At 36.3% G+C, this 24078-nt stretch overlaps 2 protein-coding genes and 3 non-coding genes across 8 annotated transcripts; 1 reads left to right on the forward strand and 4 right to left on the reverse strand.

The window, feature by feature from the left end:
- Positions 1-698: 698 nt before the first annotated feature.
- Positions 699-803, reverse strand: LOC113342289. The gene has a single exon (XR_003356568.1). It is a non-coding gene; the product is annotated as a small nucleolar RNA snoR109 (small nucleolar RNA).
- A 178-nt stretch (positions 804-981) lies between these two features.
- LOC113342228 lies at positions 982-1068 on the reverse strand. Its single transcript, XR_003356533.1, has one exon. It is a non-coding gene; the product is annotated as a small nucleolar RNA Z102/R77 (small nucleolar RNA).
- Positions 1069-1123: 55 nt separating this feature from the next.
- LOC113342196 lies at positions 1124-1213 on the reverse strand. The gene has a single exon (XR_003356506.1). It is a non-coding gene; the product is annotated as a small nucleolar RNA Z101 (small nucleolar RNA).
- Positions 1214-5298: 4085 nt separating this feature from the next.
- On the reverse strand, positions 5299-9586 carry LOC113323900 (midasin-like). 4 transcript variants are annotated; one of them, XM_026572251.1, is made up of 10 exons: positions 9448-9586; positions 9131-9139; positions 8262-9041; positions 7964-8167; positions 7642-7863; positions 6846-7001; positions 6302-6748; positions 6038-6172; positions 5846-5944; positions 5299-5750 (listed from the first exon to the last, which is right to left on the reverse strand). In XM_026572251.1, exons 3-10 carry the CDS (start codon positions 8961-8963, stop codon positions 5589-5591), a joined length of 2127 nt encoding a protein of 708 aa, XP_026428036.1. In that variant the 5' UTR covers positions 8964-9041; positions 9131-9139; positions 9448-9586; the 3' UTR covers positions 5299-5588. The 4 variants fall into 4 exon arrangements, with proteins under 4 accessions (XP_026428036.1, XP_026428042.1, XP_026428053.1 ...); XM_026572257.1 differs by having other exon boundaries at positions 9127-9139; positions 9448-9579; XM_026572268.1 differs by lacking the exon at positions 9131-9139 and having other exon boundaries at positions 8262-9021; positions 9448-9580.
- A 9702-nt stretch (positions 9587-19288) lies between these two features.
- Positions 19289-23341, forward strand: LOC113323925 (midasin-like). Its single transcript, XM_026572275.1, has 8 exons — positions 19289-19396; positions 20321-20636; positions 20726-20893; positions 20997-21209; positions 21286-21441; positions 21532-21987; positions 22098-22214; positions 22891-23341. The coding sequence occupies exons 2-8, from the start codon at positions 20367-20369 to the stop codon at positions 23143-23145; spliced, it is 1635 nt and encodes a 544-aa protein (XP_026428060.1). The 5' UTR covers positions 19289-19396; positions 20321-20366; the 3' UTR covers positions 23146-23341.
- Positions 23342-24078: the final 737 nt, after the last annotated feature.

Consider the following 24078-nt stretch of genomic DNA (forward strand, 5'->3'; position numbering starts at 1 on the left):
GGTTTGATCGTGGCAAGGATTTTGAACTTATTGGAAGGTGTTCCGAGAAGTTGTAATTTGTAATTTTTCCTGTGATCCCCTTTGGTTATTGTTTGACTGTTTCTAATGGGTTGATACTAATGGATAGGATATTTTGGTGAGAAATTTGTTTATGAGTGTGTTTAAACATTTGGCTACCATTTGGAATGGATAGAGATAGTGGCAATGGTAACAGTAGTAAGATGTTTGTCACAAAGAGTTGAGATAAGCAGATACTTCCTACAGTCTGAGTGTAGCTATGGATTAGCTTGGTTGCGGGTAGAAGTAGTGGATGCAGTTTTACTTGGAGTTGTATAAGATTTACCCACTACTCGATTTCCTAATCAAAATTCACCCATTAAATTTTCTAAGATTAAATTTTAGGTTATTTTATTTATAATCCAAAGTTGGAAAATAGACTCAGAAATCAGTAATTATTTTTACATCAACAAGCTTTTTAAGTTTAATTTTAGTCATCACAGCCTCTAATTCTTTGATAATAAAATCAAGCAAATCAAGACTATCCTGAATCAAAATTCATCAGTATACTAATGAGAACTAAAAGGGATATTATTTAGGTTATAATCTAACACATTGGAGCACAACTCCGTAAGGAGAAGACTCAAGCAGAGGGAATATTATTTAGACTCAAGAAGAAGTATGTGCGATAAATTATAGATGATTGTGAGAAGTTCGGTAAGCAGATTTGTCGATTAAAAAGAGATAAAGAATATCTCTGCAACAACCGGCCAGTAAACTTCTTTTCCTTAGTTTAGCTACAGCCGTTATGGCAAATCAAGATTAAGGTTAACTGGATTTTAACCCATAAACACTAATCTTGGTACAATATAGCATAGATTAACAAGATTTCTGTGCATTAGAATCTATAAACAAATTAATCAATCATAATCACAGAAAATTAAACTATACAATCAAAAATCAATAGATCTGGATAGAGATGGAGAATGATCAGATAGAGCTAATACATAGATTTGCCATCATATCAGCAATCAAACCAATAGGGAAATTAATCTAATCATCACATCATTCTCTCTTCATCAAATAAGTATTCAGATCAAAATTGAAAAAAGAAAACAAATCAAGATTTAGGCATCAGATCTCCAAGGTGTTTATCATCACTGAACAATCAGATGCAAATTACCCATTTGATTAAATTGTTCCTCATGTGCCATAATAATCAATCAAAATTAAAGATTTGCAGTTCAAAACATAATAACCTATAACCTAGTTTGAAGAAGAAGAAAAAAAACGAGAAATCAAAAAAAAAAGCTTCTGAATTTGCTTGAGGTGTCGATGTGAACAGGGTTATCTTGGTAATTAAAATGTTTGTCTGGTTTCGAGAGGAACCACTTTGGTTAGCCAAGGATGGGAAAAAAGGCAACCATGATGGCGCTTGTAGGGCTAGAAACTGAATTTCCGCCAACTTGCCAATAACGAGAGAAAACGCAATCACGATGGTGCTCGGTTCTATGGGGCTCGAACTGAATTTCTGCCTCGTTCAAAGTTCGTGATTTTTTTTTTAAAAACGGAAAATGGGGCTTTGAATCGCCACAAAATTTCGTTCATTCAACCTCCTTTTTTTTTCTCTTTTCTATAAGCAAAGGCATTCAAAAGAAGGCTAGATATCCACCTCAACTGTTGGAGCTAGCCAAGCTGGAAGTTTGGACCAGTACATAAAAGTTTTTCACGTTTTGCCCATTGAGCTAACTTATGAGCAACTGAATTACATATTCTAAGTTGGAAACTGAAAATATAAGCAATTAAACTAGAAGAGAAGAGTTTGATATCTTTAAAGATAGCATCAGTTTTGGAGTCACCCACAAAATAACCCTTAGAAAAATTTTCCACCAGATTTTTTGCATCACTTTTTATGATAATATGAGTCATCTTTTGTCCACTGCTCTTTTTAGAACTCCCCAGATGGCTCTGGCCTCCGTTTCTTCTACGGATGAAACTTCAAAGACCATGGGTGCACAGAAAGAGGCTTTGTTGGTGAAGTCCCTCATCACATAACCTGTACCATTATCTCAAGAGATGTCATCATAAGTAATGTATAACAAAACAGAATTGATAAAGGTGAAAGAAAGCTAGTTGCTGGAGATGAGAAGATACTTTAAGTTTCGTCAGAAACTTAACAAATCTGATTGAGAAATCAAGACTTGAGTTTTGATAAGTGATAATAATAATAATAATTCAATAATAAGATGTGTATTAAGATGTGTATCTAAACAAAGAGACCTAGACTTTATATAGGCTTAGACGACCGTAAAATAGGAAATTTAAAAGACTTGTAAACCAAGTAATCATAAATAAGTAAAGAGAAGAATGGAGGCAACTAGTCATAGTTGGCTTAGTCGAACAGGAAGCAACTTGTCAGGGTTGCCTCAGGAGAATGGAGGCAACTAATCATAGTTGATGTTGTCTTGAACCAAAGGGGATGTACTACATCAATAAGCTCTATCAGTGTCGCATTTGATCCATCCAACCAAGGGGGTAATCCATTTATGATTTAGGATAATGGGACTAGAGATACAGGCAACATGAGGATTTTTCCTGGTTAAGAGCATAGCCCTAGCTCTTTCTAGGCAAAAAGATATAATTTTCAAACATGTTTTGGAATATCAAGTTGTTTCTACTGGTCCAAATGGACCACAAGATAGCAACAAAAAATTGTTGATCTTCATCAAACAGTCTAGAATTTTGTTCCAAAAGCCAGGACATTAGCCAATCCTGAAAAGTTTTTTGAGTAAAGAAAGAAGTATTTATGCAAAAACTAGATAAAAACCAAACTTTAGAAGCAAAATGACACAAGACTAAGGTATGCATAATATTTTCATGAGGATACTTGCACCTAGTACACTCAACAAAAAGCATAGGCATTCTAGTATCAAGGACAGTCCTAGCAGTGACAGCGTTTTTAGCTGCTTTCCAGAGAAAAAGTTGAATTCTGTAAGGAATACGAATTTTCCAGATATGTAACAAGGGAGCTTTATTAGGGAGAGGGATATGTACCTCTGAGTCCCAAGTAAGCATATTTTGAAGAAAAATTACAGTTTTTCGACAGGTCCCAAACCCTCTTATCAAGAGTGCAAAGCTGGCTTAAGGGAATGGTGATAATCTTCTTAACAAAAGCATCATAAAAATGGGTAGAAAGTCTAGAGACATTCCAAGATCTAGTACTATCATTAATGAAGTAATCAACTTTAAGACTAGGATCCTAAGGAGTGAGAGGATTGGGAGTAGCAGATCCTACAGAGGGGATCCCTTTGTCACACCAGGGGTTAATAAATTTTCCATCTCCAATAATCCAACAAACAAAGGGTTTAATCAATTCCTTGACATAATGAAAACACCTTCAGGTCCAGGAGCATTTGTCAGGGCACTTAGCATTTAGGAAATCAGTTCTGGGGAAATATCTAACCTTTAAAATCTTAGCAAGCATACAATTAGGGTTTTCAATGATTTTCCAAGCATTTCTAGATAGCATAACAAGGTTATTTAATTCAGCTTTCCTGAATCCCAAACCGCCTTCATATTTAGAGGAGCACAGAGTTTCCCAACCCAAAAGATGAAGCTTTCTATCTTTTGGGTCAAGATATTCTCCCCACCAGAACTTACAAAGATGGGCATCCATATGTCTGCGATGTTTTGGGAATAAGAAAGCCCCCATCTGGTATAGAGGGACAGCCTAACCAATGTGTTTAACCAAAGTAGTTATGGCAGCCTGAGAGAGAAGTTTGTGAAGCCAAATAGTAATCCTAGAATCTACATCCTGAAGAATTCTCATATGGGTTAAATTGTGATACCACGGCCCTCTGTTTGTTCGCTGGCTATGAACATTGAGTACCTCATTCGCTACATACTTGTGCCAATCCAGGACAGACATTTCTAACAGCCATAGAAAAGTAGGGAATGACCTCCTGTCATCGAACTTTCTGTTGACATCCCTCCACATATCTGTAATTCTTAATGCTTGTTGGAGAAACATCTGGAGTGACACCTTTAAATCCTTGGATTCTTCGTCGTTATTTAATGAATTATTCATAACTCTTTCTTCGAGACTTAAGTTTTCAAACGCGGCAGAGGTATCTCGATCTTCCTCAATCAATTCCATGGAAACGTATTGGAGTGTTGTATCTAAGCTTGTAAGAATGTAAACCCAAGGGATATAACTAAGAATAAATACTTTGCAAGGTTGAATGTAGATTGTGCGTTGTAATGTATATATATATATATAGCTTAATAATTCCTAAAGTAGTGGTGGGATTGGAAAAAAGAAACCGTTCGATTTAGGAATCAGCTAAAATTACGAAAGGAAATTACAGGGGTTCGTCAATTGAGATTTCTGGAGATATTGAAAGAATTTTAGAGACTTCTAAAATCTCTTGTTAGTCAATAAAGAGTTCTTCAAAATCTCTAACAATTTTTGTTATTGGATCGTGATTTTCTACAAATCTTCATAATTCTCTGTTATTGGATTTAGAATTTGAAATCAATGACTTATGGCTTTGAGATATTTGTGGAGACTTTTATTACAAATATACCATAAATGGCTAAAATGAAGTCTCTCCTAAGTATGTGATATTTTGAGAGACTTTGGTCTTTCTCTTTTCTTTAAGGATCAAAATATTAAAAACAATAACCAAATAAGTTATAATTAAATTCGTAAAAAATGAAAAAAAAAATTGTTGTCTTCCAAACCCAATAAATTTATTAGAGATTCAAATCCCTTTAATTTGTTTCGTTTTGATTTTATTGGCAAAATGGTTACAATTTATATTAACCATGCATGGACTAACATATTTTCATTGAAATTCCCATATATTCATTTTTTAATATATTGTTTGTCCCATGTGTGTAAGTTGAAATTCATATATGTTTTATTATCTTAATGAATCACCATAATTCCTTGAAATTCATCCATAGAGTCTCTCAAAATCTCTAAACTCACGGAGAGTCACCCAAAATCTCTTGCATAAAAAGTCTCTGAATGTTTCTACTAATCCCAATTGACTAACCCCTGTTATAATTCAACTGAAACTGGGAAAAGAAATGGATATTGTGAAAATTCACCGCATCATATGACCAAAACCGGATTCCTTCGATATTAGCACGAAGAAGCTGTATGAAGTTCTCTGCAGAGATCAAGATGTCTGGAGATATGAAGGTGTGTTGGATGTTCAGTTTATCTTTGGAGCATGTTGTAATTTTTTCTGATGGCTTGGACGCTCGACCAATTCTGTACATAAACTCTTCAGCTAGTACCAAGAAAGAAGGGTCATCATCATTCAACAAAACATTTACAAAATTTAGTCTCTATCATTCAACAAAATTCAGTCTCTCAGATGTAGTAACCTTCTAAGTACTTGATACACCATCAAGAGTTGGCTACCATGTAGATGTAGGACATGTTGCATATTCAAGCAGACAGAACAACTTTTATATACAGATAAAATTAGTCGCAAAGGCCAAAAGAAAATGGCGCACTGGGAACGCACATTTTGCAAAACTACTGCGGTACTTTTTTCAAATGTAATACAGCTTCAGATCTATGTAGAGTCAAAGCCGTCGTCGTCATCTGGACCATAAAAGTCGCAGCATGGATATCCCAACAATCTCGTATTAGGATCGTTCAAGTCAATCTCAGTATAACCAAGAACATTGTGTTTATCCCAAGGGAAATCGAGTACCATCTCCGTTTCTTTATCATTCTGCCAAATAACAAACGAAACAAAAATATTTATTAAATCAAGAGTATTAAAAATGTTGAATATATAAACAGAAAACAATATGCATGATTAGATACCGTGCTTGAACTCCCATGAGATGTTTCACCACTCAATTCTTTCATACCAGCGCCACCAGTTGTAAAAGCATCGCCTAGCATATAAGTAATTTCTGCCACCTGCCATTTGAAAGAACTTTGGGTCTTAAAACCTCGCAGACAGCAAAAAAGTTTGATTCTAATAGAAAAAGCTAAGAGGTAGCATTTATATACTGTTTTGTGCATGGCGAGAAAGTCAAGCAGAATGCCCTCCCCATCTGACAATAACAAACTAGTCTTTTCATGAAGCCATTGCAAAAGTGTCGCTACCAAATCGGATTTCTCTTCCGTGTCATCTAACACTTTAACCTGTAATGATCACAATCAATGAGTGTATCAGGAACGAGTATGCTCGTGATTAAGTTAAAGTGGTAAGTGTATCAAAGACGACTAGGCTCATGATTAAGGTAAAGTGGTTGGAAAAGAATGCATGCTTACCCCGAGTTTGATTACTTCACCATGCTTTTTACTTATAAGATCCAATCGAAGATTGATTAGTGATGATTCAAATAGAATTCTCCATATAGCAATATTTCCAAGAGGCGAGCCTCCAGTAAGAGTAGAAAATCTATCTGGATTGAGTGTCTTTCTTGCTCGTTCTATCAGATTAATCGTGTCTGCCACAGCCCAGGAAAATTCAAAATCACCATCAGACGAGCTATCTAGTTCCCCATAATCATCCATCAAAACATTACATACATCTCCAAGACAACCAAGTATGTTCTCTATAACAGATCCTCTGCCGACACCTTTCACTTGGAGATCTTTTATATGGTTTCCAAAATGATATAAAATTTCTTTATTTTCCTGCATCAACTGCATCGATTCATCCTCGATAAAAGGATAACCAAGTAAGTTATCGAGAAGATACTGACCCAACAATTCCTGAAAGAGAAACTGGATATTAAGAAGAGGGACACCAATTTGATATTCATTGATTCAAGCAAGCAAGGACAGATATATGTATATATGCGCTAGGTACCTTGGATTTCTTAAACTTTGGAATAAAATCCATGATAATTTCAAGAATCTTGTTGGACTCCTCGATCAATGAGGGACTAGTAAAACGGGAATCCTTGAGTTTCTTCAGCAACCAAGTCGATTCACGTGAAATGATATACAGACTATCAAATAGGTGCTGTAATATAGAAAGACGGTTAAGTACTACAAGAACATCCCACAAGAACAAATATAAGAAAAGAAGAAAAGGGAAGAAATACAAGTACTAAAATGAAAATCCCTTGATAAAAAGGGTGTCCAAGTTCAACATGTCAAGAATCTTACATTATTTGTCACGGGCTAAGCAATACTGTCATGGAGAAAAATTATATAAGTATCTACTCATCTATGTCCAAGCACTTTATTGTTCAGTTGTTCATCATGTTTGTCCCTTAGATAACAGCAGTACAAGTCGAAAGACTTCATTTTTGGTGAAACAGAGAACCCTGTCTCAATCGTTCTAAGAATCAGGTTGAGCTTCAAATGCTTAACCTGGAAACAAGGACTCGGGGAAGATACACATGCTTTCTTCCATTTAGATCAACTCATTCTATAATAGTTGGGGCCAGCAATCAAATCCAGATAAGCATGGTATGCCAGATAGACAGGGTAAGCAGTTTGGGTATCATAAGCGAACTAGAATAGATAGTTTACTAACGATATCATAAACCCAATACTACTGAAACACCATGTTCAACGTCCATGAGATGCATGTTTCGAAGCGATACAAGGAAGACAGAGTAGTTAAATATTTGTTAATAAGAAGGATAAAGACCTACCTTTTGTTGCCACATAGAGTAGTCTATGGTGTGCTCGGAGAGGATCAAAGGACACATGTTCCTATCTCCATCATCATCAACATCATTGGTAGAAAATGCAAGTGAGGCAGCTGCATCAGACTTTCTCAATTGTTCCAGATGCTTAGAGAAACTACATGCAACAACTCGCTGCTCCTGTTGTATCATGATGAGGTGATCGAGGAAAGAACACAACAATCCAGCCTATGAAGAGACACAGAGACATACCACATCAAATATATATGTCAAATCCTAGATGAAAAAAGAAACCAAGATACCATTTCGAGTAATAAATATTAATTACCTGCTCTCGGCTGAAATCATTGCCAGATTCTGAACGAATTCTTTGTAAAAGCTCCATCAATGACAAGCTTCCGTTGTAGTATTTAGTTGCAATAACCCAGTTTGAATTAGGACCTGTCTCTGGAAATAATTGCACCACATCATCTGACGACGCCTCAAGAGACAACCATCTGTTTGGTTGGTTACTAATGTAGATATCATTATCCTGTACCCATTAAAATATGACAAAATCACGATACTTGGGATTGAAACGAAGGCAGGATGCAAGGTATAAACAAAAGTTGATTTCAAGTGCATACCTCAGACATATACTTGCGCCAATCTAGCCCAAACATTTCTAACAGCCAAAGAAACGTATCGAATGATCTCCTGTCATCATACGTTCTGTTGACATCCGTCCAGTGATCTGCAAAAGTTGTTGCTTCTTGGAGAAACATCTGAAGTGATACCTTTAAATCAATTGATTGTTTCTGGATTTGAGATGTTGGACATACAGGTTTTCTGGTGGAACCTACATATGCACCTGCACGACTGAAATTTTCATACCGCCTTTTCCATTCATCTGTCGGTTGTTTCTGGATTTGAGATGTTGGACACATAGGTTGTTTGCAGGAACCTGCATATTCATCTCCGAAACCGAAAAGATCATATGGCTCTTCCCATTCACCTATCCGTTCATCTGGCGACTGTTTCTGGATTTGAGATGTTAGATAACTAGCTTCCTCAAAACTGAAATTTTCATATCGCTCTTCCCATTCATCTGGCGATTGTTTCTGGATTTGAGATGTTTGATACATAAGTTGTTTGGTGGAATTCTTGGAACCTGCAGATGTATCTCCAGATTTGACGTTTTCGTAACTTAATCGCTCTACATAATGTTTCTTGCTTCGAGGTCTACTAGGAGATATAATAGGTTGTTTGGTGTAATTCTTGGAACCTGCAGATGTATCTCCAAGATTGGTGTTTTCATATTGCTCTATACATTGATCCACTTCTTCCATGGCAGCTACACCACTTGTATCAGAGTGTTGTATCTAAGTGGATCCTTGCCTTGGATACCTGCTTGTTCAACCAATAACCTGCACGAAACTGAGATTTAGGGTTTTTATACAGATAATGAAACTAAAACAAAGATGAGTTTTACTGAGTGTAGACTCCACTTACAAACCTCCTATTGCTTTACAATAATAATCAGTCGAAGTCGAAATAGTGTCACGGGTTCAAGTCATGATGCAGAGAAGAAGAAAAAAATTAATGTCAAAGCCGATGAATCGATCATGAAGTAGTTTAAGCAACCAAATCCCAGTAATTAAAACTAGAATTCAGTCATTTCATAAGTAACTAGAGAACATGTATAAAATCCATTTATATATGGTTTCGTGTCTATACAGAAAATTTCAATTTTGTGAAACCCTAACTTTCAAATTTGCGGAACTGCAAGTAGATATCAAGGATAAATAGGAAGACAAAATTGATTTAACATACCTATTTAGTCAAGAATATGATCGAATTTGAACTTGAACAGAAAATCTTCACGCCGACACCTTCATCTTCTTCGTCCCGACTGAGAAGGAGAAATCTATATTCCCCCTGTACCCCTCCCTCTCTATTGTATCACCGCGGAGTTTTGTTTTGACGCTAAGATTCATTTAATGGGCCTACAGCAATGAGGTCCAATAAAAAGAAAACAAATGAAAGCTCCATATCCAAATATTTTCATAACTGCCAATCTTGTTGGTTTGAAAAAAATTGAGTTCAATTTTTAAAGAACCATTTTTTTGGGACCATGGTCTTATTAGGCCACTTACCCTACAATGATAAGGGATGTCCTTACATTAATCATATTTAACAAGTTTACTAATTTTCTCTTAACCTAATTAACATTAACCATAATACTAACCCTACCTTACTACCTAGTTTGGTCGAAAATTACTGATAATATGCAAATTCAAATTTCGTTTACAACAACATCTCACGCAGATTCCAACCGAGTGACGTCAAATATATCTCGTATTTTCCAAACAACAGTTAATAGTCAAGTTCTGCGCAACTACCATCGTTCAGTTTTATATCAACAATACAACTCACTTTCAACACCACTCCGCTCCAACATCACGCTTCCGTTGCAGACCAGATCAGCCTTAAGTCCTGTCTGTGCATACAACAATGGTTCATCTTCAATTTTTTCCCGCTGATCCTCCAATCACAATAGCCTCACTTGGGGGCGACTAGATTACCATTTACACAATCAACGCAGTTTTCTTTACGCTTTAACAACAAAAATTTACTAAGGAAGTTTTCCAATCACCTCAGCATCAATAATCCACACTTGGGGGCGAGTTTTTTCATTGACTAAGGAAAAAGATAATTTCTTAACCCCTAACAGGTTGAAGGTTAAGAGGGGACGATGTTTGTACCATGAATAAAAATGCCACATAATGGGACAAATTGGTACTTGAATCATCTGTTGGCCCTCACCCAAGCCAGCTAACCAGTCAACCGAAGTATCCCACTAGCCTGCTAGGTATCACACAAAAGTCAACAACCGATCAACGGTCAAAGTCAACGCCCAATCAATGGTCAGGGTCGTGTTGTCGATGGTACTGCCATGCAGTTTCCATCCATGTTGCTAATGGTGCTTTGATTAAAGATTTTTTCGTGGTTGTAGTAATGAGGTTCAAACTCTCGGACTTGTGAAGGATAATTTTTTTAGACTTAATAAATAATTATACAAAATATTAACAATTTGGGCGAGAGGTAACCAAGACACTAGATTCCACTACTACGCAAAATTATGATAAATATTTCAAAACTCTATTCAATTCTTAAGTCCTCTTTTATCTTTAATTCACTATCAATCATACAAATTCTCAAACATTATTTGTAAACCTTAAGCATAGATTATCAAGAGATTAAACCAAGCATAACCTATCAAACTGAATAACAAATAATTAAGACAATCATTCAAATAATTTAAAACTCTGCAAAAGCAGCGATTAGGTGAATTATATAATTAAATGAAATAGTTACCCATTTATGTTGCGTGAATAGCTTCCTCTATTGCCTTGGTTGCGAGGGAATTAGTCGCTCATCATGTTGGAAAACCTCTCAAAGAATTTCATTGATGCTCAAAAGTGTTTTACAATGAAGAGAAAAGATAAATAAAAAGTATTAAACAGAATTCTGCGACCCACAGAAGGCGTCCAACATAAACGACACAAAAGAGGTGCTATTGTTACTGAATCCCTAAGACCCACACCTACGACCCACGACTGTGAGTCTCTTTCACTGTTGATAAACGACTGCTGTTGCGAGTCCGTTCTTCGTGTTTTTCGTGTTCATCAGCAGCATGCTTCATCAAAATAATTCACAACTATTCAATAAAAACTAATATTTCAAATTCAATTCCATGCAAATAATCAAAATAATAATATTGCAAATAAATAATAAAATTAGAATTATACCAATCAATATGGACCAATGGCTTCCTCCGTCGTCTCGGCTAATGGGTTTAGCTCCTCATCCCAAAAACACACTCACAAGATGAATTCATGGCTAAAATAGGTGTTTTTATTGATGAATATAAGATGAAACAGAAAATTGCAACGCTGTAGTGGTGTTACAGCGCCACTGTTACAAAGGGGTAAGTGCTTTTAAGACTGCTGTAAACGATAATCCATTACTGCTGTAAAAGAACGACACTGGTATTGTTATTTAAGACTGCTGAAGAACGACTGACTATGTGAGTCTGTTCTTCGTGTTCTTCAGGATCTTCAATGGCAGCAGTAGCAGCAACAATATCTCCTGTAACTTCTTCTTCTCGTCTATCCTGAACTTTAAACTCCCTCCTAAAAGTTTCTAAAACTTTTCCAACCCCTCTAAGACTCGAAGCAATGTTTTATATAGCCAACAAGACCAAAATTCTCGTGCAAATCCGAGAGTATTTCTCTTTTTTCTTCTCGAGCAGTTGAGAGAATAATCTCTTTTCTGTTGCTTTGTACGCGTCCTATGGCCAGTTATTACGCTCCAAAATTCTCTTAAGACTTGAACAAGACTAGGTGCATAGTTATCTAGGTAAAAGTCTTCCACAAATCTCTCACAAATATTTGAAAGTGAACAGCACGGTACTGTCCTGTTTGGACTTTGATCCATTCTCCCGGTCATTCCAACCCAATTAATCCCATGAAATCATCCATACTAGAATTGTATATCCATATCACGTCCAGCCCATGAGAATCAGTGATTGAATCTCATTAAAACTCGTCCGAAAATCCAACCCTAAATCTGTCTGGTGAAAGAAAATTTTCCCGCCAAAATTTGTTTTCAAACGAAGAAGGTGACCTCCCCCTTATCCAATTCTGGTGTCCCTTTAGCACACGTCCGAAATGGGTTACCCCTTATCCATAGTGAGAGTCCGAATAACACTTTCCCCTTGGGTGCAAATAGTAATTTTTCTGGGATATTTTCAACACTCTTTCAGGGTTCCTCCGGGGTATTTCTGGGGTGCTTCCAACATACTTCTGGGGTGCTTCTGGTACGTTATCTACGGAGGTTCAAATGCCACATTTTGAGCCAATTTCGCCGCAAAACCTTATTCTTCCAAAAACACCTACAAATAAATAAAATAACCAAATAAGTACGATATCGAGCACTAACAATATGTACAAATGAGCTATATTAGACACATAAATGCGTCTATCAAATACCCCAAACTTATTATTTGCTAGTCCCGAGCAAATAAAAATTACAAAATAAAATCCTAACTCACTGTCGCAGGCATCGTCGATTGCATTTAGCGTATGAAATAAGCCTTTAAACCCCTAGGTGGCCCTAGTGGCCGAGTTATAGTCTCGGGAGGGTTTACCAGAGATATACCCACAAAACCTGTACTCCTAATTGGTCACAAGTATCCAAAGAGCTATGAGGACATACATATTCTCAACCTATCTCCAAGTAAGTAGAATGCCAGAGAAATTAAAGGTGTCAGCTCTAAAGCTGACTGAAGAAAAGGGGAGACACATCTGCATGACTGCTAGATAAAGAGATATCCGCTATACAGCTAGATAAACATTGTAAGATGCGTCCGCTGCTTTACAGCTGGATAAGATTAGGAGAGAGATAAAAATGAGAGGGACATCTGCTATACAACTGGACTAATTACGTGTGATGAGTTAAACCAGTGCTAGAAAGATCTTGTGCCAGATTGAAAGCATACTAACAAAGCGACCAAATGTATCTTTCTTCGACTCTCTCATAGTGCTCAGTAGAAACAACGTCTTCTTCGGTCTTCAACTGTTGATGATAAACTATCGAACCTCATAGAACCTTGACAATTAACTCTTCTCTTCGATTTCTTGCTTGACTTATAAATTTCTTCTTCCCTATGGCCTTATTGAACAAAAAGAACGTAATGATGTTTCATATTTTTTCTTTTTTTTTTTTTTTTTTTTTTCAATTTTTTTTTTTCATTTTTCATTTTTTTTTTTAAAAAAGAAAAAATTACAAGACAAAAATTTACATGGCCATGAGAGAAGGACTTTCAAAACTTGGATCTTCGCAACTTGTGATGTCTTGGTATCATGGATTCTAACAACTTATATCATTTGCTCTTGTAACTTCTTGTAACTAAGTCTTCAACTTTGATTTTTGAATTATTCTTTTCTATTGTTGCTTCTAAACCTTAAAACGTCTTCACTTTCTTCATAGATTTTGATGTCGCTCCGCTTGTTGATGATGATAAGTTTCTACTGAGAGAGAGTCGCAATCCAGTAGCTAAGACTACATTGTGAGGTTGCTTTGTCTTTCTGGCATTTCCTGACCTACTTGCCTTTCCATCATGTATGGTTAGGTCCATCACGGTTACCCTCTAAAAAGAACAAGTTCTCTCCTGAATTTCAAGGATCTCAATGTCTTTTTCTCTAATGTCTCAATAAGTTGTTATCTCTAGTATTCCAATTTCTATCTTTTCGGTGAGAAACAATATGTAAACTTAGCTAACCGGATACCATGTGACGCTAGAAGTTTCAAAAGTGCAACACAAAAGTTTCTCCCATACCCCCAAACTTAAATCTAACATTGTCCTCAATGTTCTAAAGATGAAATGAAAAGCATGAACAAGGAGAAACTATTACCACTGGAGGGAAAAGAAATAAGGAAGGATATTACCGTATCGCATGAATATTGGGTTATCTCCCAAGAAGTTCTAAGTTTAAAGTCTTTAGCCAGACTAAGCAAGGATTAGTCGACTCGAACCGTATAACAGTAGCCGGAATAACTGTGGGTCTTTAAAACCAAAAAGAGCTGACAAAAGGAAACTGCAGTGAACCAAGAAAATGTACAAGACTAGCATGCCCTTACCTAGTTTCTGGATAACTATCGCTAATTGCGGTTCAGGTTCTATGAAGGGGTCTAAATAGACTATTTTCCTCGGATGCATTTCCTCATAGGTAGGATCCAAATTATTAGGTCTTAGAGTCTGGAAAAACTCAGATAAGAACCTGGAATCACAAAATAACCTAAATAATTTAGGATCCTCTAAGTCAATTAGGTATGACTTACATAGTTGACCACAGTCAGAGTAGTGGTCATTCTGAAGCAAATGTGTCGATTCTAATTTCCTAAAGTACTTAGGCTTAGTCTCAGAACTTAATAAGTGACACATTTGAAATCTATACGTTCCCACAATTGGAAGAAAACTATTTGGTGGGAAAACAAAGTCAATCTGGGTATCATAGCCTGGGAAAACCACATCAACCATAGGATGAGTTTCTAACGACTGAACTTCTTCCTGGACATCATTAGGCTCTGGAAAACGAGTATGAAGGTAATCTTGTAAAATGGTTGAGGCACAGATATCAAGTCCTAAGTGTGGGGACTTTCTGAGAGTTAAAGGTAAGGCACTAGGGAAGTGATAATCACCCCCAAACTTAGAGTTTTCAGTGTCTCTAGATAGACCTCTAATTATTTCTTGAATTTCCGTATCTTCAGAGTCCTTAAAATATTCAAGAGATTCTTCTAAGTTATTATCAGGTAGTGCATCTTTACTCATCTCTACGGGTCTATCTTCTTCTTCCAAGACTATTGTTTCTAAGTCGCTAGACTCTAAAACAATATTTTCGAAATGAACCTGTTCCTCTAAACCACTATCGGCTTTGTAATCAAAAGGAAAAACTACATCGTCTAAAACGATGGTATCCCTAATCAAATCCTCGTCCTTTTGAATAGGTGAATAATCATAAATATTATTTGGATTTGAACTAGAAATAATATAATCAGTATACAGCTCAATTGGATTACTAGATTCCTGATCACTATGCCCACATATTTCAGATTCTTCATCACTACTATCCTCATCATCATAATAGTACGAAGATGATTGAACCTTATCTAAATAAGTAGTGTTACCAATTATAACCTCGTTATCTTGATTATGTGAAAAAGTATCTTCATTCTCAAGGGTATTATTGGATACAATATATTGGCAATTCAAGTTATTTCGAGCAATACTTTCGTTCGTCTCTAACTCAAGTCTACGTGTCGACTCAGCTATCCTCTCAAGGGTCTCTTCCAAAGAAAGTTCCCTTAGTGTAGGATCTAAGTTTTGAGTTAATATATTGAGGATATCTTCTACAGATTCAGTTGTTGTTGCAGCTCTTTCGTCCATAACTACGTTATTCACCTCGTCTAATTTATACGTCGATTAAGCTAACTGACGTGATGACTCAGCTAAATTCCTGAGAGTCTCTTCTAGAGAAGGAATAGGAACTGAAGGATCACAATAAGGACTACTTTTCAATAGTTTGATTGTATCCTCTAGAGACGAAGAACTAGTACTATAATCTTCTTGCTCGTATGACTGATGCACGTGTGGATAGTAATTGGGCTCACCATCGTATGAACCATAACCTTGAAAAGGTTGGCGTCCCCAGCCACTATTCTCACTATGGTCATAATACTGATGATGTCCATATTCAAATTCAGGTCGATATTCATTGTATTGGCTTCTATCATACCAGTTCGACATTCTTAATTGCAAAAGAATTCTACACAATCACAAACAAGGCTGACTCGACCAAATCAAACCTATAGAATCTAGCAAACAAAAAGCATGATGGCTCCACTTAGATTGTTTCTAGACTAGCTTCTATCTCTCGAAGGGGAATTCGTTACAGTTTAAGCAAACCCCTCTGGAATCAATCCGAATCAAAGTAAGTTGAATTGAGGCGAGGGAAGCTCAGTGGAGCTTTGATACCCAAGGCCTCACCGCTATCACAAGGCGGCGCAATCACGCATTCAACTCACAGAAACCATTATGAACTTCGAGATTGCTTAAAAGGTAACCAATATCCTTCGAAATTTTTTCCTAACAAGCTCGATACCCTATAGGTCTCTTTCTAATCAGATTTTAAAGCTTGGGTTCGCGTTAGGTTCGTTTTCCTAAGGCGGGCAAGAAGGGAGCGGTGATGAAATCCGAACCCTTATCTTGTATTGGCCAGGCCTTGCCCTTTACTAGGAATTTAAAAACTGTCCGGTTCGTCCTCAAACAATTATCACCTTAAGGAATACAGTAACTCGCTTATAAGAGATTCGCGAGTGTTTCGATTGGACTTACCTCCCGTACCAGACGGGGGATGAACCGTTGTAGTCGACTCGGGCCACGACTCCTATGTCATGTACGAACCCGAGGGGCCGAGACGATATTGTAATCGTCGTCCTTCCCTGCAAGCAATTTGTATTTAAGGATCCCTTCCATAGGGTATAAAAATAAAAATAAAAATGTCCAAAGTTTAAAGTCCACAGTCCACAAAAATAAAGTGCAAAAGAAAAAGTAAATTACAAAATATTTCCTAATACAATTCTAAAATAAAATAAAATAATAATAAATAAATAATAAAACTAAATCCTAAAACAAAAATTGTCTTCTTTTTCTTCTCTTTAGCTTTAAGCTTTGTTCCAAGTCCTTAGTATCCAACTTCAAACCTGCAAATCAAAGCCACACCAAAAGAAACGTAAAGAGGAACAAAAATAAAAATAAAAATAAAAATAAATCTAAAAAAATGCTACCTAAACACAAATCCGCGTCGGCGGCGCCAAAAATTTGGTGTGATTCCAAATAGTGATTGTAGTAGTGGTAAAAACTGGGTCTTTTCAGACTTGTGAAGAAAACAATTTTTCTAGATTTAAATTAAACAGGCAAATAAATAAAATAGTTCAAACCTTTAGAGAAAATACCAAGACTAGGATTCCACCATTGACCAATTAAATAGTAAATTCTAAATAATATTCATGCAATTCTATCTTTAAAAATAATTCTAATATTTGCCTCAAATATATTTTTGAAGTAATAATTGTAATCACAAAGTATAAAACATCAAAAGTTTTTAAAACCCAGCATGCTTCATCAAAATAATTCACAACTATTCAATAAAAACTAATATTTCAAATTCAATTCCATGCAAATAATCAAATAATAATATTGCAAATAAATAATAAAATTAGAATTATACCAATCAATATGGACCAATGGCTTCCTCCGTCGTCTCGGCTAATGGGTTTAGCTCCTCATCCCAAAAACACACTCACAAGATGAATTCATGGCTAAAATAGGTGTTTTTATTGATGAATATAAGATGAAACAGAAAATTGCAACGCTGTAGTGGTGTTACAGCACCACTGTTACAAAGGGGTAAGTGCTTTTAAGACTGCTGTAAACGATAATCCATTACTGCTGTAAAGAACGACACTGGTATTGTTATTTAAGACTGCTGAAGAACGACTGACTATGTGAGTCTGTTCTTCGTGTTCTTCAGGATCTTCAATGGAAGCAGCAGCAACAACAATATCTCTTGTAACTTCTTCTTCTCGTCTATCATGAACTCTAAACTCCCTCCTAAAAGTTTCTAAAACTTTTCCAACCCCTCTAAGACTCGAAGCAATGCTTTATATAGCCAACAGGACCAAAATTCTCGTGCAAATCCGAGAGTATTTCTCTTTTTTTCTTCTCGAGCAGTTGAGAGAATAATCTCTTTTCTGTTGCTTTGTACGCGTCCTATGGCCAGTTATTACGCTCCAAAATTCTCTTAAGACTTGAACAAGACTAGGTGCATAGTTATCTAGCGTAAAAGTCTTCCACAAATCTCTCACAAATATTTGAAAGTGCACAGCACGGTACTGTCCTGTTTGGACTTTGATCCATTCTCCCGGTCATTCCAACCCAATTAAGCCCATGAAATCATCCATACTAGAATTGTATATCCATATCACGTCCAGCCCATGAGAATCAGTGATTGAATCTCATTAAAACTCGTCCGAAAATTCAACCCTAAATCTGTCTGGTGAAAGAAAATTTTCCCGCCAAAATTTGTTTTCAAACGGAGAAGGTGACCTCCCCCTTATCCAATTCTGGTGTCCCTTTAGCACACGTCCGAAATGGGTTACCCCTTATCCATAGTGAGAGTCCGAATAACACTTTCCCCTTGGGTGCAAATAGTAATTTTTCTGGGATATTTTCAACACTCTTTCAGGGTTCCTCCGGGGTATTTTTGGGGTGCTTCCAACATACTTCTGGGGTGCTTCTGGTACGTTATCTACGGAGGTTCAAATGCCACATTTTGAGCCAATTTCGCCGCAAAACCTTATTCTTCCAAAAACACCTACAAATAAATAAAATAACCAAATAAGTACGATATCGAGCACTAACAATATATACAAATGAGCTATATTAGACACATAAATGCGTCTATCAGTATCTGACTTTGAAACATCCTAGAATATCACTTTAAGCCTTTCACCGATTTTAGGTAACTACAATTATGCATCTACATAATGTATTATGCATCTTTTGTGGTGTCTGCATAGCGTGTTATGCATCTTTTTTGGTAGCTACATAATGGTTATGTGTTAAATTTTCAAAAAAAATTGGCAAAAAGAATAATCGCTTCCAACATTTTCGTAATAAACTTAAATTTGATTTGTTGTTTGTGCTCGTCGTGTAGACCTGTTAAAATAAAAGCTTTCAAATAAGATAAAGTTTGTAAAATTCCAAGCCACAATTTTTTTTAGATATCTTATACTTTAGTTTGATTGTCAGTTATACCCCTGAAAAAATAAAATACATAACGAGTAATGAATTTTTTTTTATAATTTCAAATAATTATTGGTGCCACGAAAACGGAAAAATATTTTGGGCATAACAATAAAAAAGATATTTTCTTTGGGCCTTGGCCTAAGTTCCCGTTCCCCCTTTAGGTGTTGAGAAGTAGTGCCCAACATTTGGACCAAACAGTATCTTTTGGGTTTTTCTAGAAGCTCCGCAGAACTTATCTTCTACCGTATATGTTTAGAGCGAGGGGGGTAAAATGCAGATTTCCGGCTACACGACACGAAACCCCTCTTTGTTCTCTCAGACGAAGAAGGAAGTCGAAGTTTAAGAACGGTGAGTTTCAAATCCCTTTACTGTTTTTGATTCGAGATGGAATTTCTTCAATTGTTTCTGGACACGAAACTGTGAATACTTTTTTAATCGAAAATTAAATACAAGGTGGTTGTTTCGCATGATAATAGTATTAAATTCGAGGTGGTTGTTTCCCAAGGGTGAAAGTAGTCTTAATTCTCTTCTATATTTGATGCCACTTGAGTATTGGTTTAGGTCATCGTCTTAATGTTCGTATGAGATTTTGTTAGAGTTGTATTTTAGTTCCATGAATCATTGGTTGAAATCAAATTTCACGATGTTTATTGTTAATAAGAAATTAGGTCTGTGATGGGTTTTGATCCAAGTGTTTGCATGAGATTTTTGCTGTTTGTTTTGAGTTTTATCAGTCTTTGAGCTAATCCTAGAACTGAATTGTTTGTATCTAATGTGTTATTTATGTTTGTCAAGTTTGGTTCTCCATAGATAATGGAGGATGTGGACTTTTAGATGCATATATAGGATATATTCTTCATGACTGGCTTCGGCTTTCGGTTACACACATTGCTGACTGCTTGCTAATCTGGAAATTCATCAGGCTCTTACAGAAATTATTAATTCCAGAAGTTTAATCAGTTAACGACAATAACACAACTCAACTTGATAAATGATAATCAATGTGTCTTAAACTAACTGGAGTAAGCTTATCTCTTTCTTCAAAGGTGTAGCCTTACAATTGTGAAACCAGTGTGAGATACAATAAACAGCATCTTTAGAACAGCTAGTTCAGTGAGTGTAGCAACCAGTAAGGATTTCGACTTATTATTATTATAAAGCAACAGGAGAAGCCATGCCCTTATTAGACACAACTTTTCTCACATTTATCTTTGTTTCATTTATTATTTATCAAAAAAAACACACACTCTGAAACTGATCAGTTTTGTGCAGGTTATTATTGGTTAAGCAAACAACAAGTAGTGGTGTTTCAGCTACCATGGATGATAAATGGATAGACTATTACTTTGAAAGCTTAAGTCTTAGAATTGCACATGATGGTTCCCCAAAACAACTTATATATCCAAGATCTGTAATCAAGGAACCATCAATAGATTTAGAGTCCTCACTTAAGATGTTTTTCCAAAAAGCAGCATGTGTTGCAGATGACTGGACGGATGTCAACACAAAGTACGGTGACAGGAGGTCATTCCCTAGGTTTCTTCGGCTGTTGGAAACATCTGGCCTGGAAAAGTATGCATCCAATGAGGTATGCAACTAAGTTCAACCTTTCTTTATACCTCGCATCTCTGCTTTTATTTCGATCTCATGTCTCGTGATTTTATTATATTGGTACAGGATAATGACATCAATGATATTAGTTACCAGCCGAATAGATGGTTGTCTCTTCAGGCGTCGACAGATGATGTGGTTATTGCAGATAAATACTATGATGGAAGCTTGTCATTGAAGCAACTTTTGCAAAGAATTTGTCCAGAATCTGGCGATGATTTCAGGCGAAAGCAGGTAACTAATATTTACTGCTCGAAATGGCATCTTGGCTTTATTTTGGTTTAGGATAGGATTTGACATATTTTTTATGACTTTCCGTGTCTGTCTCTCTTCATAGGCTGGGTTGTTGGAGTCTTTCCTCGATCACCTCATCAAGGTACAACAGGAGCAGCGGGTTGTTGCATATAGTTTCTTTGAGCATCTGGAACAATTGCGAGAGTCTGTTGCAGTTGCATTTTTTTCCGATACTGTTGACAGTGATGGAGATAGGCACAAATGTCTTGATATCCTTTGCGAGCACTCCAGGGTCTCGTGTTTGTGGAAACAAAAGGTAAGTCGTTATCCTTTGGAATTAACAAGTTATCTTGGCTAATTCCTAATTACATAACTTTCTTTTGATATTTCAGCACCTACTCGATAATCTGTGTTTCATGTCACGTGGATCAGCTTGGTTGTTGAAGCAACTCAAGGATTCCCGTTTTACTAGTCCCTCATCTATCAAGGAGTCCAACAAGATTCTTGACATCCTCTTGGAATTTATTTCAAAATTCAAGAAATCAAAGGTACAAAAAGATTGTGCATATATTTCCTGTTTGTTCTCATTGAGACCATTGAATGTTATAAATTAGTATCCTTTTTTTGTTCTCTTCTAGGAATCGTTGGATCAGTATCTTCTCGATGATGAATGTTGCCCCACTAATGTTGCCCTGACTCATTTGGTTGCGTGTAATAATGAAATATTAGATAGTTTTAGAGAGCGCTTAAAAAATCTCCAGGAGCAAGGCGTTGAAAGAAAATCTGTCGCGGAAACGCTGCTTGGATGTTTTGTAGATGTAGTCAATATGAAGTACAACCGTGCTGAGCGAGGCAATCCGTCCAGAAACACCTGTTCTTCCCTTCGACGTGCGTTTTCTGAGGCAGCCAAGGAAACATCAGAGATGATAAATGAAGCAGTAGAGAAACTAAATTCAGTCAGGGGTTCTGATCTTACGGGCGGAGGCTCTCCACTTGGAAGTATTGTTTTGTGGAGAATTATATTTGAATCATCTCTAATTAATCTTCGGTTGGATTGTATATGTGAGAACTTCTGTGAAACAGTTAAACTCGGGGTACGTACGCACACATTCTTCTCTCACCAGTTTATATCCTTAATCATGATTCCATTAAAACCATACCAGTTGTTACTTACATGCCTTCATCTGAATTGAATGTACTGCAGCTCAGACCATTTGACACTGCCACTAGCGATCAACTGGATCAAATTAGGCTGTCGATTGATGAACTATTGACAGTTGGGAAAAGCGTCCTAGTTGAATTTATAGCCATGCACAAAACGGTATATACTATATCTTTTAACTTTTCCCACTAGAATCAAACACTTTTTAGTGCCATGAGTTATCTGACTACTGAAATTTATGACAATCGTGTAAAATTAACTACTGAAAAGCTTGAATAAAATGGTACCGTATTCCTTAAAAGCGGATTTTTTTTACATCCCCACTCATCCGTCATTATTTCATTAGGTGGTCATTGGATTAAGTTTAACTTTGGCAGTTTGTTCTGTAAGTTATTTGTATACCGTGGGATTCTAAAGGTCGACAGTATCTAAGTTACTCAACTGATCTGTCAAATTAGTAGGGTGAACAGTCCTAGTTTATGGATGTCTTGTTGTTCTGTCCACGAGTTTTGTGTTCGCTAATCTGTAGCGTTATCTGATGAGAAACCCTGAAATGTCAAGGATTGAACATTTGATAATCTACAATGTTATCTCATTTGGTATTCCTGTTATCTGAAGAGAAACTCTGAAATGTCTTTTTGCTGTAAGTTTTTAATCCCTATGGATTTGTAACTAGATTGTAAAAATAGTGTATGCTTCCTCCCTAGCTTGGTTAGGTCATAGTTGTTATTATTGCGATGTCCTTTAACTTGCAACCATCCTAAGTACTAGTGTGGTCGTGTTTGATACCTGTTTTTCTGTTTGCAACTGAAAAATGCGCACTTTTGAATGGCAGGTGGCAGAAGTTTCTTTTATTTTAGGAGATGCTTTCACGACTGGAGGGGAGCTTTCGGGTGATGTTAGGCGACTTGGAACTTCAAGCAGGAATGTTGACCAATTCTTGATGGATTTCGATCCCAATGATTTCCCTTGGGATAAACACGTTGTTCATGATTATTTTAAGATTAACGTGGACGACCCTAAGACGAGGGAATGGATGAAAGCTAATCCAAATTATGGAGAGTATGTCGGTCGTGGTTTATGCTACTAATACGAGTTTATGGAGATCCTAATGACTCTCATGTTTTAGCTGTCTTCCCTCTTGAAAATTATACTGTAGTGCTTCTGCAAAATGTGCATATTGTCTGTCATGGAGTTTAGTTATCTTTTTTAGACGAGACATTAAAAACTGTTACTTTTTTTTTATGGTGCTCATAATGATGGTTTATATATTCATGGAGAATTCATCGTCTTTCTTCAAAATATTATTCATTGCTCAAGTTATTGGTTTGAGATTTGACTAGGTGTATTGCCTTTTAGATCTGAATTGTGGAATGTATCAATTAAAATACATGGTGGTGGCGGTGCAATTAGTTCAGAAAGTGAAGTGGATTCAAAATTTGTTTGGCTGAGTGCAAATTGGCTGAGACCGTGTTGTGCAATTTACACCGCAAAAAAGTGTAAATTTTTTGTTTTTGTGCTAATATCCGACTATTCGGCTTAATTAAATTGAAAAATTATTTAAAGGAAGTGGCTTAGATGGTGCGATCAAAACCAAAGACCAAAAAAGATCAAAGACAAAAAAAAAAAAAAACAAAGACCAAAAAAGATCAAAGACAAAAAAAAAACGATCAAATTTGAGTTTAATTTGCCGTGTCAAATTTGAGTTTCTATACTAAAACTTAAGGAAACGTTGAGACTTGCTTCTGGGATTTAAATTGGAGAGGGTTAATTATAAAATCAGACCAATAGACAATTGATTTCAAAAAGTAAGCATCATTATATTGTATTCCAAGAACAGTCAGCCCCACTAAACATATTTTTACAAAAGTAGGTAATAGAAAACATGCTGACATGAGCATAAGCTTAACAAAATGATCAGAAATAAGTCATATCATCCGGAAGCTTTAAGCAGTAGCAAGTGAACAAAATCCACTTCACAAGGAGGACATGGGTATTAACAAATTAATTCCTCCAAAAGTCA

Source organism: Papaver somniferum, chromosome 1 (assembly GCF_003573695.1).
Source record: "Papaver somniferum cultivar HN1 chromosome 1, ASM357369v1, whole genome shotgun sequence".
Lineage (NCBI taxonomy): Eukaryota > Viridiplantae > Streptophyta > Magnoliopsida > Ranunculales > Papaveraceae > Papaver > Papaver somniferum.

Coding starts and splice junctions, on each gene's coding strand:
- LOC113323900 (XM_026572251.1), bottom strand. CDS start 8,963: ATGGAAGAAGTGGATCAATGTATAGAGCAATATGAAAACACCAATCTT. Junction 7,864..7,963: donor ATGATTTCAGCCGAGAGCAG/GTAATTAATATT, acceptor GTCTCTTCATAG/GCTGGATTGTTGTGTTCTTT. Junction 5,751..5,845: donor CTCATGGGAGTTCAAGCACG/GTATCTAATCAT, acceptor GTTATTTGGCAG/AATGATAAAGAAACGGAGAT.
- LOC113323925 (XM_026572275.1), top strand. CDS start 20,367: ATGGATGATAAATGGATAGACTATTACTTTGAAAGCTTAAGTCTTAGA. Junction 20,637..20,725: donor AAAAGTATGCATCCAATGAG/GTATGCAACTAA, acceptor ATATTGGTACAG/GATAATGACATCAATGATAT. Junction 21,988..22,097: donor GTGAAACAGTTAAACTCGGG/GTACGTACGCAC, acceptor AATGTACTGCAG/CTCAGACCATTTGACACTGC.